This window comes from Miniopterus schreibersii (assembly GCF_964146895.1).
Source record: "Miniopterus schreibersii genome assembly, chromosome: 3".
Lineage (NCBI taxonomy): Eukaryota > Metazoa > Chordata > Mammalia > Chiroptera > Miniopteridae > Miniopterus > Miniopterus schreibersii.
The window spans coordinates 95,750,028-95,768,820 of NC_138103.1; the positions used below are offsets into that span (position 1 = coordinate 95,750,028).

Below are 18,793 nucleotides of genomic sequence, written 5' to 3' on the forward strand. Positions count from 1 at the left end.
TAAATAGCTGACAAGAAATACTCTTCTGTTGAATGTCCATAAGAAAGCAAAGTTTCTAAACAAAATCCAACTAAAATAGAAAAAATAAAGTCTTGCACAAGAAGGGACGTGAGAAATACAATGCTCAAATGTTTCTGTATAATTTAAAAATAGAGCTATTTTGTTCACTTGAACTATGTTAAATGCTCTTGGAAACTAAAGAAATGATTGTGAACAACAGTATCTAACATGTGGGGCACCATGCATGCAATGTGTGGACGGGAATTTGGGATGTCAGAGTAGCAACACATATTCAGGTGTGCCTGGAGCTTAGATCTCACTTGGGAATGTATGGAGCTTCCCTGAAAGTCTTTGGTCCATTCTCAATGGCACCTGGGGTTAGGAAACAAGCATGTGTCCCCTTTCCCTGGTGGGGGTCCCCATCAGACGAGCCAGTGGACACTTCCAGGAAGACTGGGTAGAGCCCAGGACTGAGTGAGCAGGACCTGCTTGGGAAAGCAACTTAGCGTCAACCAAAGCAGAAATCCCTTACAATGTTGAAGTGGTTGAAAAAATGCACACTCAGCATCTAAGAACTGACAAGCTGACAATCTTGAGTCTTCCTACCCGTGAACAAGGAATCTCTCCACTTTAGTTCTTTGAGTTCTTTCATCAGAGTTTTGTGGGTTTTCTCATATATATCTTACATATTTTTGTTAAATTTATACCTAAGTGTTTCATTTTGGGAGTGTTAATGTAAATGGTATTGTTTTAAATTTCAAATTCCAATTGCCCATTGCTGGTATATGGGAAAGTGACAGACTTTTGCATATTAACCTTGTATCCTACAAACTTACTATAATCACTTATTTGTTCCAGAAGTATATTTTTTGTCAGTTCTTTTGGATTTCCTACATAGATGATCATGTCATCTGGAAAGGAAGACAGTTTTATTTCTTTCTTTCAAATCTGTATATCTTCTATTTCCTTTTCTTATCTTAATGCATTAGCTAGACTAATGTAAATGGTGTTATATTTTATTTCACATTTCAATTGTTCTTTTTGATATATAAAAAAAGCAACTGTTTTCTTGCTCAGCTTCACCAGGGTTTTATCAATTTTATTTATCTTTTCAAACACCCAGCATTTGGTTTTGTTGATTTTTATTGTTTTCAATTTCAGTGATTTCTGCTCTAATTTTTATAACAATTACTTATTTTAATTATAAACATGGGGTAAAGTACTATGGAATCTAAAATGAATCTTAAAACATTTCTTTTATAATATCTGTTAATAAGTTTGTAAGAAACAAAGAATGCTTCAGTCTACTTAAAAGAGTTTAATCTCAAAGATATCATGTAAAATACATAAATAATGAGCAAAGTCTTAGTAACTTGTAGAAATGTACTTTATTTCATGCAAAGCTACATAATTTTCTATATTTTAACAGCTAATCAAATAAACATTTCAAAAAATTCATTACATCACAATAAGTTAAAATACTACAGGGCATTTTGCAAGTCCATGAGTTTGTCAAAAACAAACTGAGAGAACCTTATGCAAAGATAAGGCAAAAGATGCTAATTTACTTCTAGGTAGCACTTTGCAGCTTTTTCCAAATTCATCTGAAAATGTAGTGATTATCTGCAGAGAAAAATAGTTAAATCTACAACCCACTGATCAGATAGAAAAACATTTGTCATTACATATCAGGGAGTGATGGCTAATTAAAGATAAATTTGGCATCATGCAACAAAAATGAACATAATGAACATTTTGAAAAATTATGATCAGATGCACATTTGGAAAGACTTATCTTTTATTTCTCCTAATCCACTGAATTAGATAATTAGCACACACTTTATTAATGCAACACAGAAATTAGGCTTTTGGAACACTTTGCTTGGGTGCCTGTATACATTAAAAGGTACTGAAGAGATGTAGGGATATTTCAAATTCACAATGGACTCCTGAACTTTAGAATACTGCCCTAAGGAAACAGGTTCTGGGCATAATTTTTTTGAGAAAGATTTTTTAAACTACTTAGAAGCAACACTATAATTAGTTACTTACAAAAACATTTTATAAAAATTAAATACAGGAAGTAACAACATCAATATTGGAACTCTTTTTCAATGCCATAATTTATAAATATATATTAGATTACAGTAATTTAAAAGGCAGGTCCACACGTTCTCTACATTCTAAAATGAGAAAAATTCTTCAAGCTTGTTTTCAAAATATGGACAAAAACAAATCCATTGGATTACTTTTAAAAAATAAATACACAGTCTCTCCCCTACAAGTTGGTGTACTAAGTAGGGAAGATGCTAGTCAGCATACTTTTGAGAAATACAGCTGAAAAGTGAATAGATTGATAAGACTTTTTGTCAATAATATCATCAACTCAACATGGTGCTATATAGTCAGATTAATACATTTTAACTTTACCCTTCATATGTCTGCCATGTAAGCCACTCTCTATTTTGTGCACTAAGCACAGTAAAATTTCTTTTTGCAAAAATAATTTGAGATCAAGATAACCACAAAAGAAAAGATTTTCAGGGGAAAGAGTTAATTCTCCCCAGGGAGTACATTAAAAACAAATATCTTTTGGGACATCAATGAGAAGAGGGAAGTGCCATTATTCTTGTTTTATCGACAAACTTAAAATTACAACCAGGCTTCTGTCAACCTCGATGGACAAATCTTTTGCAAATGATAATAAAATGTTAGAAAAATCAGGCTCAACATAGAAGGAATTAGAGGGGCAAATATATTTATCCTTGTGATTTTCAGACATGGCCCATTCAAATCACAAATATTAAACTCACATAACTGAACAGTGTGAACTATAATCACAGAGAATTCATTTTTCCTTTAAAATGGTAACCAATACACCATTAAGAACATTCCCTAAATCTATTAAAGGTATAAAAAAGTGAGGTTTGCTATTGTACATAAATAAAATTCCTTCATTAATAGGCTAAAACATACTTAAGAAAACACGCATTGCCTTTCCCATCCACATTTAATTTCATTTGGGTACACAAAAGGCATAAAGAACCAATAATCTAATCTAATCAAATGGTAGAGCCCCAAAACAAATCAATTGGCAGCATTTCTTTTTGAAGGTTTGGATTGTCCAATTCTCTGAACTGTTTTTTATAAATAAAGAACCATTGAATGTTCTGATTTAGCTCTTGTGAAATGAGGGGCTCTTGTGTGATGAAATTATTCTGAAGCCCCTGTATTCACTTGGTAAGAGAACAGATTCTAATAATTAGGCTTATATTTTATTTCTTATTTTAATAATGATTTTTACAAAAATGCTCTATTGGTAATAACGAATTGCTGGAGTAACAAAACTTAATTAGCAACTTACAGGTGATTCATGAAATTAGTAGATTATTAATTACTACTTTCTGCAATGATTATTTTGAATTATTGGCTTATTGAATATTCCTACTGAACAATTATTTAGAAAAATAATATAGAAAATTTAATCAGCTATCTATTGTTATGTAAGAAAGACATCAAAAGGTAATTGCCAGAAGTATATTTCTTGAAGAAGTACTTGCATGTAAAGTATATTAACTTAGTAGTAGTGTTTTACAGTAGATGTCATTACATTTTAATAAGTTTCTAAGAAAAGAACTCTTTTGTACTTACTACAGTTTTTTACACAAGATGGCTTAATAAGTATTCACTTAGTTCCCCAGCAATAAACTGTCTTCAGGGATTAAAACATTTCTTTCTGAACTCAAATTTACCTGGCCTAGTAACTTTCCTATATGATTGTACATAAAATCCTGCAAGATAAATTCTGCTTAAAAAGTTGAGTATTCTGGATCGCTTAACCAAAATTATTGGGGAAATAGCTCAGAAGTCATAAAGGGATCAACCGCTCGTGGAGTATAATATTTTGATTATTAGACTCATAAAGAACTTAGTAATAAAGTATTACATTCCCTTATACTTTCCTATCAATTTATCTTGGGCAGGGGTGGGGAAGGTCCGGCCTTCAGGCCCTATCAGCACATGAAATCACTTGGTCCGGCCCTGCCAAGGCAACCACAGGCGGGACTCAAAATTCAATAAATCTAGGAGCTTTTTTCATAGCTAATTTTTTGTATGGCCCTGTAATGATGTTATAAATATCCAAATGGCCCTTGGCAGAAAAAAGGTTCCTCACCCCTGCCCTAGGTAATTATAAGTTATAAAAGTAACTGGGTACTTTCTTCTTCTCTGCTTCAGCTTCTACAATTGCATCTGAGTTTTATAACAAAACCTGATGAGAAACAACATTATACTTAAGGAAAATATTCCAGAGACCCAAAGATTAATAATAAAACAATACTATTTTCAGAGGACTTTTGGTGAATGGTCCCCAAATGAGTTTTTGCTTTGGGGAATTGTAGGTTCTCTGCAGTAATAAGAAACTGGGTCCCTTTGTGGGGTCATCATGTCCCATCCAACACCTTCCAGTATCACTAGGAAAAATAAGACAGCTAACAACTGATGCTGTTTTCTTTTTAAACTCCACCACGTCAACATCAACTCAACACCCTCACAACAGCTTTGTGAGGTAGGTCAGGAGGTAAATAGCAAGTACCATCTTCATTTTGCAAATGAAGAAACTGAGGCACTGAAAGGCTACATGATTTGCCCAAGGTATTCAATGGTCAATAATGAAATTATAAACGGTATTAAATAATCTCTGCTCCTGGCCTACTGCTGTTTAACCACACTTCACAATAGAAGGCTGTGTGTGTGTGATCTCAAATGGACACTCTATATGACCTTTGATTGAGAGTAAAACTATCCATTGATAATTATTTAAAGGGCAGCTAATCTCAAAAAATCAAAAAACCCCTGAAAATTAGATAAATAGGATGACACACTGTTCCTTTCAGTATTTGCACAGAACTGTGTCTTTAAAAATTTGCATGATAACGCTAAGTAAAGAGGAAAATAAAAATTAAAAATTATAATTCAGGGAAAGATTACCTTCAAGAAACATATAATCATATTGTCAGAGTGACTAATTCATCTTCAAACTGGAATACTTAAGAGTGGAAGTGGGCACTACTGAAAATTCCACAGGACAAGAGGTTTTAAACTGAGACTGCGTGGGCAAGCTCAGTCCAGTCACCACTGGGTGAACCCATAGCATGGATCCTCTAAGACGTGCAAACATTTCAGGGACATAAAAAACTCTCTGTATGCATGTTTTGCTCAACTATCTTCACTTAGTAATGTGATGATTTAAAATATAATACCTAACTCTGACTTAAACACAAAGGTTAAAAAAAAATCAATTTAAAATAATTAGCATGTTTAACCAACAGGTTATTACACATTTCCATCCTTATACACAGGCATACCTCATTTTATTGAGACATACTTTATTGTACCTCAGAGATGTTACTTTTTTTTTTAACAAATTAAAGGCAACAAATACCCTCCACCAGCAAAAAGATTATGACTCACTTTATTGCTGTGGTCTGGAACCGAATCCACAATTATCTCCAAGGTATGCCTGCAGTTTTCTGTTTGCTATAAACCACAATTTAAGTGTTAGTAATAACAGAAAATGGATTCACTTTTTGCCTCTGAAAAACCAGATGTTCTTCTTCAAAAAGCCTAAACAGGTACCTTTAAAAATTAGAGAATTTTGTAGGACTCTGGTTATTTAAAAAAAACAACCCCACTATCTACCATTAATGTGTAGGATTCTCCTTAAATGGAATAATCGAAACTTAAATCAACATGCACAATGATAAAGGTGCACGCCTCTCTCTGAAATGAAAATCTTTTACAAAGCAATACCAAAAGCTCGCGACAATTTTGTTACTACTGAAAACTGAAAGAACTACACATTGCCCAATTACCGCACACGTGCTGATGATACTAACACTATCGGTTAAAGTATAATCTTAATTGTACATGCAAAGACCTCACTAATATGCACACAGAGCTGAAAAAGAGCTTTTTACATTCAGTTATGTCTGGTAAGTAAGCCTTGTTTTAAGACATGGGTTTTGTAAATATGGTTATCGAGATCTCCAATTCTTTGGGAAATATAGGATTAACATATTCTTTAGAAATAGCAAAAATGTAAATCAAAATAAAGCTGTACAATATTATTCAGTTTGACTTAGGGCTTCTTTGAGCTTTAAATCAACTTTCCTGAAAAAAATAAATAAATAATCGGAAACAAACTGAACATGTTCTCAACATATGCTGATCTTTATCATGAGTTAAATCCCTCCACTGTCACTGTGTTCTAAGGCAGACACTTCAGGAATGATATATAATAATTTCGATTAGGAAGAATGACACTCTATTCAATGAAGAATGAACTATTATTCCTAAGATGTGATTGATTTCAGTGTTGTTTTCTATCACTGAGAATACAGTGTAAATTCTAGGGCACACAGATGTTCATAAAGACTGAACTGATTGTGGTTATTTATTCCACGAATTCTTTCAGAGTCTAAACATCATCAAATATTCTGCTGCGAGACATCGAGAGGTATCGTCCACCAGGCTGATACCTGAAAGGTGGATAAAAATATGATCTGAGGCATCAAAAATAACAGAGAGAAAAAAACAAGACACGTTACGAGGAAGTGGCTACATAATTTGTAAGCACTGTAATATCTATTCAGTAGCTGAAAGTTGAAATTTATTTTCCAAGGATATTATCCCAAAGGGATTTACTTAATTATAATCAACAACTATCTGTTTAGAGCCTAGAATACATGAATGGCAGGGCGAGCAATGCAAAAGGAAAGGGGTGGAGAGATGTAAAACAGATTATGGAGCTTAAAAGATATAACAAAACACTCTTGATTGTTGAATATAAAGAGAATATTTTTTGCTATTTATAGGCAGTAGTATAGCAAATATCCTCATGCATATGGTATTTTGCTTTTGTTTAATTATTTCCACATAGCATCGTGGCTAAACGCACAAACTCTGTAGCCAGAATCCTGGGGTTTGAAAACCTGACTTTGCCACTTATAAGCTGTGTGACTACGGGTAAGTTAGTGAGCCTTCTGGGTTTAAACCCAATTGGATTTACAACCATAAAATATAGTATCATTGTAAAAGTGCTTAGAATAGTGTCTGACACCCAATCATAGCTAGATGGCTATTGCTAAATATGATAAATTTCATAAGTGAGATTTTCAGAAACAGACGTTGTTAAGACTGTCAATTTCAATTCTTATTTGTAATGTCACTAGTAGTTCATTAAGATTTCAGTTACTATCATTCGATGCTATAATTTTAAAAACAGAAAAGCATTAGAAGGTATAGAAAGTTATCAAAGGGTGCTTAATATGCTCTTTATTAGTAGTAAAGATGAACATTTTCCTTACACTTCAGGTCAGTATGTTATTGAGGTTTCAGAGGAATGCTGGAGCCAACATAACAAGGCTGGAGCTTACCTTCCTGATTCAGACTCAAGAGGATCGTCAGTGAACGCTTCTGCATTAAAATCCAAAGGTTCTGCATCTTGTAGGAGTTCTATCCGGTCCCTTTCAGTCCTGTTATTAGCCCTGGTATATTTGGATACTGCTGCAAAAGAAGGAAAAAGTATGTTTACTTTTCTACTGTCTTTATGGGTCACAGTCTATGAACTCACAGAAAGAAAAGTCACAATTATAAAGGATCTGAATTTTGATTGTGACAACAATGTTAAGAAAAGATAACTACATGGTTCCTCACAGTCAGATTAAAAGGATAAAAACATGACAGAAAATAACAAGGAAAAGTTCGCCTTGTAGCTGGTCTAAGCTCACAAGTAGCTACAATGCAAAGACTTAATTACTACGAATGAGAGTTAATATTTAACTGTGGTATCGTAACAGTAAAATTATCCATAATCATATCAAGTTTCAGTTGGTTTTACAGTTGGTTTTACAGTTGGTTTTACAGGGGCTGCTACACCTCATTTCTCAACTAAGATTTTCTTTAAGGTGTATTCAACTCCAGATCTTTCTTTTTTATTGAATTTATTGGGGCGACAGTGGTTAATATAATTATACAGGTTTCAGGTGTACAATTCTACAGCACCATCATCTGTCTATTGTATTGTGTTACTTGACTTGGGGTGGTAAAAACACACAAACACTCAATTCCAGTTCTTTAAGAAAGGACTGAACTATATAACTTTATTAACTAAGGGCACCCCAACAAATTCAATAAAAAAGAAAAAGAAAGGCCTCATTTTTCTCCCAACAGGCAAGAGTTTAGGGCAGCAATGTCCAACAGAAATAAAATGCAAGCCCCTATTTACTTTTAATTATTCTAGTATGTACATTAAAGAAGTAGAAAGAAATAGTGAAATTAATTTTAATATATTTAACTTAACCCAATATATCCAAAATATTACCATTTCATCATGGAGCACCAGCCATATTGCTAGTGCTCAACTGCCACATGTGACTGGTCAGCACAGACCTGGACCACTAACTCTCCCTTCCTGCGTGGATGGGGTTTCTTTATTAACAATCCACATTTTCACAATGTTGCTTTGAACAGCCCAAATAGCTTCAAAATAACTACGATAGAGTTCCTTTTAAAAACTTAGGGCAAACCAATTCTACTACATCTTACATTTTTGTCATCCTGGACTGTCTGTCCCATCTTTTCTCTCATTCATTCAGCAGATACTGGTTGCCTACCACATGCCAGGTTCTCACCAACTCACCATCCTAAGTCTGTTTCCTCTTCTCTTAACTGTTCTCACTTACTCTCAGGTCCTTCCGCTCTGTTTACTCCCATTCCATGGTAAGCAGGCATCCAAATCTTTTTGCAAAATCCTCCCTCTACTTCCTAGCTTTAACGTTAGCTCTTCTGTCTTCCTTCTTACCCTAAGTGTCCTTCAAATCCAGCCTTTCCTCTTCATCTCCAGGGTCACTGCTCATTTTAGGCCCCCATCATTTCCCAACTGCATTACAAACAGAAACTACGCTGACTTCCGTGTCTCACTTCCCTGAAAATCTTGCTTTATATTGCTGCCAAATCCTTCCAGATTAAAAATCCGAGTGTGCTTCCTTCCAGACTGAAATCTTATCTTCGAATAAATTCCAAACTTCTGAGCACAATAATATCTGTTTCCCAATATCTCTGTAGCCTCCCCTCTAATCTGGCTCCTCACATTTCAGGCTCTAATCAGAGAAAAGCTTGTATTTGCCCAAAGGTTCTCTCATGTCACTCATTACTTCCTCTTCCTAAAACATCTTCAGCTGGCTAAGTACTATTCATTCGTGAATACTCAGTTAAGTATTTCTTTAATCACAGAAATCCTTTCCCAGTAGAGAACTTCTTCCATCCCCTGAGCTGCGTTCCCTCAGCATCTCCACCAAAGACTGACAACCTCTGCCTTCCACTCAGTGCTGGTTCTGCACAAAAACAGGCTTCCTGCCACCTTTCCAGGGGCAGATGGCAGGATTAAGGATGTGGGAGGTTTCTCAATTCAACCCACAGACAGATGTCTCCTGCCTGGTTAACAGTCCCTCGCTAAATTAAGAGCAGCTCAAGGATGGAAATTTATGTTCTCTGTATGCCTGCATACCTGGGAAAGTACCCAACATATAAAATGACTGAATGTAGGCTTAATGCATTCTACTAATAGAAAAGTAAAGAAAAACATCTGGGTAAACAATAGAAATCAGTATCTGCCTAGACTATGCCTGGGGTACTATTATTCAGGGCAGTACAATTGCAACTGCTCATCTGTATCCCAGGCAACCCCTCCTCCTACCAGAATGCATCGCTGCGTTTTCCTGCCCTCCAATACACTGGAGGGTGAAAACGGAAAGTCACTGCAGAACCACATTTCTGAACGGATCCACATCCTCAGCGTCTATACAAGCAAGCGTAAGAAAAATTACTCGGATAATCAACTACTCACTTCGGTTCGTACTCATATCTGAAAAATTTGACTCTTTTGGGTCAATATGAACATTTCTGTTTCTAGTGGAATCTTCTCTACTGTGTCCATAACGTTCTTTCCATTCCTAGGAGGGAAACACAGATGAATGTATAATGCAAGAAGTCACAGGCGGGAAATAATTCATTGGTGTCCACAGGTTATGTACGTAGAGTAATATAATTTAATTTTTTCATCAGAAATTCATCAGATAATCAGTATAACTAACACAGTACCTTTAAAAATCACAGGTCAATAATTTTTCTTATCTCTACATGATTTTAATAGTTTCCAAATTCAACTTTTACAAATAAAGAGATTTAGAGATATGTTTGCTAGCTATGATTACTGTTATTCAATTCTATTAAAATGTCAGAATATTACAACTACAATAAACTTACCTTGACAACGTAGAAATTATGAGAACAGAACTCCTAATAATTAATGAGATGTTAACAAAATTTTCTTCCACCTGAATTAACTACAAATAGAGAGCCCTCTAAACGCATGTCTGGTAGCGAAGTTAAAGTTGTGCACAGAGATAATCCGATGATGACTTGCATGGCACTGTGTGGTCTGAACTTCACTAAAATCATATTCACTAGGATTCTGCTCATGAAATTCTTAGAACTGAAAGGACCATGAGAAGCCACCTAATTCAACCTCCCCTGCGGTGCAGGGTTTCATTCTAAAGCAGCCATGCAGATGCTTTGTGGCTCTCTTACTGGATGACACTACATTTCTGTGCGTGGTCACCCTTGCAATTCTGGTAAAACGAGGACGTTTTCAGAGAGAGGGGAACTACATCTCCAGTAACTTCTACTCTTTGGTTCTAGTCATGCCTCTGAAATAAAACACAAGTCTCCTTTTACACGACATGCTAAGACCGAGAAGATGACCGGCAGATGTCCCGCGTCTTTCAGCACAGACACTTCTCCAGCACAGACCCAGGCGATGGAACTCTGGTGACTGTGACTGGGCTTTTCCCATTTTTTGCCTTTTCACTGTAGGGGGTTAGTTAGCCTCAGCCAACATGGCTAAAGAAAAACTGAAGAGGAATAACATGAATATCATGTTATAGAGAAGAACAATTTTAAAGCAGTCAGAATCACTTTGGTGATAAGACTGCATGAACTTATTCATTCATTTAGTAAGTACTCGCTGAGCATCTACCTTACGCAAGACACTGCTAGGTGTTGGACATGAATTTATTACTAATGAATTTTTAAAACACGTCTGACAGGGCACCTAGCATGTATATCTGAAACTAGCAAAATTACCTTTCTTTAAAAACATATCTTACGTCTTTCCCAGCTACTCTCTGGCCTCTAGCCAACTGTTCTCTACCCATGAGAGTTGGCCATTCCTGTTCACCCATGGCTTAGGGCAGTTTAACAAGCACTGTACTTACCCGTCTTCGATTTTCACCTTCTTCTTGCCTTTGCCGTTTTCTCTTCTCTAAAGACAGAAAAGGGGTCTGAGATTTGGTGCAACATGATTTAATGAGATGCAGAGTAACTGAAGTAAAGGTATCAGGCTATGGCCAATTTCCTTTAAATTACCACAGAGTCAAAGGTAAAAGGCTGCTATTGGAAAGGACCTTGGAGACCACCTAGCTGCACTGTGCTGGGGACGGCCCCGCCGGCTCTGTCTATCTCAGCGAGGAAAAAGTTCCTCACGGGGACTGGAGACTTCCTCCTCTGTAGCTCCTCTCTCCTTATGTCCTGTCTTCTGAACATGTCATACTTCTTTCTGCATCAGAGCGCCCCCCTTAGTCTCTTCTGGCTGCACACTCAGTGGTGGGTTCCCCCCCGATAAGACATGCTTCACAGTCTTGATTCTGCCCTCTAAATACCTCCTGACTTACCATTCTTACTCTTGAAAGTCTTACCCAGGACTGGATAGGACCCTCCAGATGAGGTCTAATTAATGCAAAAGCAGTAGAACTATTACATTAACTAGACACGCCTTCCTATGAGAGCATGTGAAGGCTACCCCAGCTTATTTTAGAGCCACGACAAATTTTGGCTTACATTTAAGTAATGATCATATAAAAGCCTCAGACCAACTAGGGACAGTACCTGAGAATCAATGTCCCAAAACTCCAGTTCTGTTTTCTTTCCCCTATCCTACCATCACTTGAGCATCAGGGAATGTGACACACTCAACTCTGAGATTAGATTCTAGTAGAGTGGCACACAGTCCAACAGGTTGTTAGTGACCACCCACCACATTCTCAAATCCAGCCTTGGCTTCAATGATTTCCTATGCAGTATTAAACTGATGATTTTTTAAATTAACAAGCTTTATAGTAGTGTTGAACTTGGAGTATCTGCCTCAAAGCAAACATGAAAATGACTCCAGCACCATACAAGGGCATTATTTAGCTGCAGACATACTAAACAATTTCTGCTGCAGAATTTCTTAAAGACAGATGAGACAATCACTTATGTTTTCAAATTATTTTTGCTATGAAGCCTTTATGTAGGTTTTTAGCTAAACAATATTAATTTGTAATTTCTTAAGCTAGATTAAGTATTACAAATTATACAAACATTAATTCTGTATTCTGAGTCTTTGCACTTTCCCTTCACTTATTTTAAAAGACAAATCTTACCTCGCCGGATTAATTCTTTTCCTTCATCGACTAAGTCTGAGGTCATATCATTATCTCCCATGAACTGCTGGAAACCAAGTAGATTCAAACAACGAGTTCCCAAACTAATAAAAGTAGATTTTCAAAAGAAAAATAAGCATTATTTCACACTGTAAATGTTTAAACTGTTTTTTAGTGCTGTCACCCTCAAAGAAACCTATGTTTTATTATTAGTTATCATGGCAAGTTACATAGTTATATTTGTCTTCAAGAAGTACTTATTTCCCTTTCTAAGAAGCTTATATTCCCAGCATGCCACTTGACTAGTCTAAGATTCTACCACTTTTTCTAATCCTATACAAAGAGCAGCCCAAGTACCTCCCAGCCTTACTAGTACTGCCTCCTCACCTGATTTTCTGTGTTGGCCATGATCTGAAGCATCTAGAAGCCCAGCAATGATTGTGGGGAAAGTCCTAAGACTAACTGTTGTTACTGAACACAAGCTGGGTGTTGGGTGTTTTATAAGCTTCATTGGCTGCCAATGTGGAAGGCCAGGATTTCCAGTTAACTTTCTGTAATCAGTCCTATCACTCTGTAGCCTAAGTATTTGTAATGAAAACTCCACCTCTCTTTTTCTGAAAATATCTTCGGAAAAAGAGCCTTACCCAATCACTCAAGCAGTCCCTTAAACTATTCCCAGCATCCCCGAAGTCACAATAGAGCAAACAACAACCAAAGCCAAGCAATAAATATTTAAAAGAGTTTTAAGAAGAAAGGGTACCCAGATCAGGCTAAGCATACGTGAAAAAATAAGTGACGGTAAGTTCCTTACCTAAAATACGTAGCAATGCAGAGAATTACCACCAGCATAGGATAATATATGTAGAATCCATCTGCAATAAAGGACAAAACTTTCATGGAACCCATAATCTGAGAAGAAAAGAGTAGGAAAAAATAAGTTAAATCAGTACAATTCTATATTTTTTATTTTTTCGATCATTAGAAAATTCACACATAACCAGTTATATCAATATATTTAGACTTCTCAAAAAAGTATAAATAAAACACTAAATGGACTGATTTTTAAATTCTCATCACAAGAAAAACAATTGTTACTGAGGTGATGAATGCTGACATTTCACGATATATGTATATATCAAATTATTATGTTGTACGACTTAAACTAATATAATGTCATATGCTGCTTATATTTTAATTTGCTTATTTATTAAGGTTTTCTCCAAAAGAAGATTAGTATTTTATAAACATTACTGAAAATCTCATTATAGATTAAGACTATAAATATAAAAGTTACTATTATTACAGGTCTATTGGATGACCTATGTGAACCAGAAAACATTTTTTTTATAATAAAAGAAAGCAAAATCACTTTTATCCAGTCATTAGTTATATATACAACCTTTAAAAAAAAGTTTTAGTTATTTAAAAAAAGTTCCAAATAATGCTTTAGAACTTTTCTGAGTTAAAAAGAACTTTCCCAGTAATAACATCCCATACAGATGACGAGCCTGCAGAACCCGCTTGCTGACCATACTCACAGACGTATAAGCAGTTGGCTGCGTATTCTGGTGAGAGATGGAGGAATCCATGTGGGTCAACCCCAGGAAATTAAGACATAAAGGAGGAGTCAAACGGCAAAATAACCTGCAATAAGCATTTATAGATAGGTATATAAAAAATAGAGCAAAATACATTTTATGTTATAGTGAAATGTATTAAAAACACTTCGGGTCCTTGTAACTATTATTTTCATCTAGCTGTACTGCATATATTTTGAATTAGTAAACATGAACTCCCCTTACTTCCTTGGGAGACATTCTGAAAATCCTATTAATCGCATCTTCCTTAAAAACATCGTCAGTCACCTATATGGCAAATTCCAGTCTCAGGCTGCCTGCTTTGGTGGAGCTTGCCACTGCTTTATCCCAAGAACTGGTGACATGCCTTTGTGTGTGTCTCCTCCAAGTCTGCCATCTGTGCTATCTGTCTCAGCAGCATGACAAGGACAGTAACATCCTTAAGGTGAACTGTGCTCAATACATGAAAGATCTGAAGCTGTATCAAAGTACGTCACTCTGATAACTATAGGTATAAGGAACTGTTAGACAGCAATCTATCTAGATAGAAAGAGAACCATGCAGAAGCACAGAGCTGAAGAATGGGGGACAGAAAAATGAAGGGAGGGCAGGTGAAAAAGGTGAAGGTATTAAGTACAAATTGGTAGTTATAGAAAAATCATAGGGATATAAAGTAGCATAGGGAATCTAGTTGATAACACTGTAATAACTATGCATGGGCCCAGGTGGGTACTTGAAATATTGTGGGACCACTCTATAAAGAACATGATTGTCTAGCCAGTATGCTGTATATCTGAAAGTAATACAGAATAATACAGGACGTAAACTGTAACTGAAAAAAAGAGGTAATATGAGGAATGTTTTGGTGGTGATAAAACAGTTGTGGTTATAGGAATCTACACACACACACACACACACACGAATAAAAGATAAAAAATAGTGAGAATTAAATAAGGTCTGTGGTCTAGTTAATAGTACTGTGTCGATGTAAATTTCCTGGTTCTGATATTGTAGAACAGCTATATAAGATGTCTCCATTGGGGAAAGCTGGGGGAAGGTTAACAGAACTCCTTGTATTATATCTGCAAGTTCCTATGAGTTTATAATTATTTGGGGGAAAAGGTAAAGAAAGCCTTAGAGGTGCTTTGTATATTGATTCTTCTGTGAACCTACCTAGTCCAGTCCTTATAAACATCCAGAATGATAATTTAACAACATGGACAAGTAACAGATTGTGCAACCTAGCCCAAGCTGAGGGTCTCTTTCAAAACTCTTGCTAAATCTCATAGCAAAACTTTTTCCTGTTGGTTTTTCCAGTCCTCCAAAATTCAGTTTGAGGCCACTGAATCTCATAATACTCTCTAGGTCTGATTTAGTCTCTAGAATCTCAAATGTTCCTACTTTTTACTAACCTATCTACGGAATCTCTAATGGTAAATCCAGGTTCACTATGTCTTTCTTTAATATCCTAATCTAGCATACCTATTTTAACCTTAACCTTCAAGCAGTATTTAGCAATCAACAAGCATCTAATTAATAGTTAAACCTAATCAATTAGTTCAGAGAAATACAGGTGTTAGCAGAAGACGCATGAATAACATGAAATAAAAGAGCTCCATAAGGATACATGCAATAGAGACATTTCCCTGGTTTCTAAATACAATCTACTTACATGCCACTGAAAAGAAGGCTGTAAGCATCGGTCTGGTGATGTGAAGCCAGGTAGTAATAGTTAAACACGCGAATCCTGAACACAGTAGAATACACACAGATGCTTAGGAAGAAGATGGAAAGGAAGCAAGCAATCTGCAAAAACAAAACAAAAACAAACCCAGATTAAGATCAATGGACTTCAGCACTTCATATGTTGTCACAGCATTATCCTTTACATCTGGTAACATTAGTTGACATTCTAAAATTTAAATACAGTAACAAATTTTTTTAGCCATTTAAGAAAATCTACATCTCAGCCAATTTCACATCCTATCCCTAACTACAAATCTACCTCTTGCAGTGAGCCTGCTCTCTCATTCCCTTGGCGGCTCTTCACATGGAGACTATAAGTTATGTTGCTTCGCTGGCATAAAGAAAATGCAAGTACTCTCAAAAGAGTACTTTGCACTATTTTTTATCTTTTCCTCTCTCTTCAAATACAGTCCTTAGTTTTTATAGTCTGGGTAAACTGATGAAGCTTATTTTTGGAAGTTTGAATAATAACTTCACTGCTTTCCTTATTGCTAGAAGAAATATACGAAGAAAAGATACTACAGTTAAGGATTATGCTATGAACTGACATTTACTTATAACAAATATAAAATAAACTGACCTCAATATAAATATAATTGTATGTTTTCTCAGCCAGCTGTATGAAGACCGCAAAGAGGGATAAGACAGGTGTGGTGCTAAAGAAAGTGCACTCTGACCACACGACAATCACAGAGAAGATGGACAAAACCACAGCAAGTATTCTGTAAAACCATGGTCGCAAAAGACATTCCCAGTACCATTCTGGAGGAGAAAAGAAAAGAAACCGATTAGGAACACCACAGGGTTTCAATATATCTCCATATAAGGTACATAATTGCAAAGAGAAAAACAGCAGGTTTACAGTGGAGGGAGCAGGCGGACACCATTCCAACCAAATGACCACCAGTAATGGGACAAGTATCTCATGCGCCTCCTACTATGATGCGTGATGAGAACATATCATCACTGCTGTGGTGTTCCTGCCAAAATGACAGAGCCTACGTCTAATCAAGAGAAAACATCAACCTCAAATCCAGGGACACAGCAAAATCCCAAGCTGGCCTGCACTCTCCCAAAATATCAATGTAGGAGAGTTTGGGTGAAGGGTATATGGAAATTCTTTGTTATTATTCTGGCAACTTTTTGTTAAGTCTGACTTTAGGTAAAAATAAAAGTTAAGAAAAGAAGAAGAAAGCTCACAAAATTGAAAAGGCTCCACAGTATTTCACTTCTTTCAGTGAAGAGTTGAGCTCCTGGCTCACTCTAAATCTTTTCAACCCTACTCTCAGCATCATTAATTCCTGGTGATTTCAATATCCACATAGGTGATACTCCTTTCAAAATTCTGGTCTTTCACTTCCTTGGCCTCCTCTCCTCCAAGGATTCTGCCCTCCACCCCACCTCAACTACTCATTCCCTAAACCTTTTATTGCCAATAACTGCACCCCTTCCTTGTAATCTCATTACAGCATCTCTGTGTCCAAGCAACACCTTCAACTAGTATTCCAACTCTACTGCCTGGAACAACAATCCATTTATTCTACCTTTTTATTGCCACTTAACACCTGATGTCCTTTATTGCTTTTGTTACCCAGCTCAGACTCCATAATCTTTGAGGGTAATCACTCCACAATATCCCAGTTCTTTTGCTTCCTCTTACTTCCCTATACTTGCTAAACCAGACTACGCCCTGGTCACCAACGCCTTGGCTACCCTGAGCCTGCACCTGTGGAGCAGGTCACCGCAGGAGGAAGGCACACAACTTTGTTGACTTGCCTCACTTTAAATTCTTAATCACTAGCTCCAAGTAGACCCTGAGCACTGCCTGGCTAGCCTGTGATTCACCAATTTTCTCCCATGCACAATCTCCTAAGCAACTGTTCTGAAGCTTCTCTTCTTTCCTCAGCTCCCCAAAATCTTTCCCTATACTTACTCCCAGAAGAACACCTCCCCGTTCCCACCATGCATCTTCTATCGGCTCAGGTGCACCTGTGCCTCACCGCCTACTCTGGCCTTTCTGCTCAGTGTTCACCACTTCCCATTTCATCTCCCCCACACATGAATGTCACCTCAGCCACCTCTTCTGTGTCATCCAGCTTCCCCTCAGATACCATTCGCAACTGGCCTGCTATAGTTTCTCATGATCCGCCATCTGCCTTCAGCTTCTACCTCTTCCTTCTATTCCCTTTGTAAGAAAAACATTTTGAGAGTTTTCTAGTCTTACTGTTTCTACCTACTCTCCTTATTTCTTTTAAACTCCAATCAAGCTCTTTATACCCTTACCCTACCTCACCTCTCTGAAATCCAATGGGCCAGTCTTAGTACTCATGATGATGGCCCTACCTGCAACTCTGAAAAGGTACTTCATACACCCTCTCCCTCAAAAGACCTCACTGCCCGCGCTTTCCTATCTCATGGGCCACTCCGCTTCTCCTCGGTTCTGCTGGCCCCTCCTCCTCACCCTGGCGCCTCAATCCTGGAGTGCCTCAGGCTCGGTCCCCAGGTTCTCTCTTCGCTACCCCCTCCCATGGTCGGCCCATCCACTAACGACTCCCTATTATATTTTCAGACCAGACTTCTCCTCTGAACTCCAATTTCTAGAGCCAACGACCAACTTGTCATATTATTACATTTTTATGTGTAAACTGCGTTTTTCTCACTCCACAAGGACAGAAATTTTTGTCTTTTCTACTCGTTGTCACATCATTCCCTCATTTGATTAGGAAAGATCTTCACTGAATAAGATTTCTGGGATATCTGTTATGACCACCAAGTCTTCATACTGAAGCCCAAACATGCAAAAGAGAGTCAAGTGAACATGAGCATCTATTTGAAGCCCTAAGGCAAACAGGAGGTTAATACCATAACATTGGTGTTTTCATTAAAGTCTTCATACTAAATTTGATAACACTGAAGAAAGCATCATAA

The 18,793-nt window shown here is 36.8% G+C and overlaps 1 protein-coding gene across 4 annotated transcripts in view; it reads right to left on the reverse strand.

Annotated features, from left to right (window-relative positions):
• Positions 1–1,369: 1,369 nt before the first annotated feature.
• The window catches only part of LMBRD2 (LMBR1 domain containing 2), a 37,686-nt gene continuing 20,262 nt past the window's right edge, over positions 1,370–18,793 (reverse strand). The window contains exons 11-20 of one of the 4 annotated variants that reach the window (XM_081132495.1): positions 16,446–16,627; positions 15,792–15,925; positions 14,081–14,186; positions 13,354–13,451; positions 12,543–12,646; positions 11,337–11,383; positions 9,908–10,013; positions 7,437–7,563; positions 5,473–5,538; positions 1,370–1,623 (exon numbers count right to left, since the gene is read on the reverse strand). In XM_081132495.1, coding sequence (XP_080988621.1) covers positions 5,505–5,538; positions 7,437–7,563; positions 9,908–10,013; positions 11,337–11,383; positions 12,543–12,646; positions 13,354–13,451; positions 14,081–14,186; positions 15,792–15,925; positions 16,446–16,627 — 938 coding nt within the window. In that variant the 3' untranslated portion in view covers positions 1,370–1,623; positions 5,473–5,504. Of the gene's footprint in view, positions 1,624–3,289; positions 6,540–7,436; positions 7,567–9,907; positions 10,014–11,336; positions 11,384–12,542; positions 12,647–13,353; positions 13,452–14,080; positions 14,187–15,791; positions 15,926–16,445; positions 16,628–18,793 lie in introns of those variants that run through there. The other 3 variants (XM_081132494.1, XM_081132492.1, XM_081132493.1) reach the window with 3 other exon arrangements.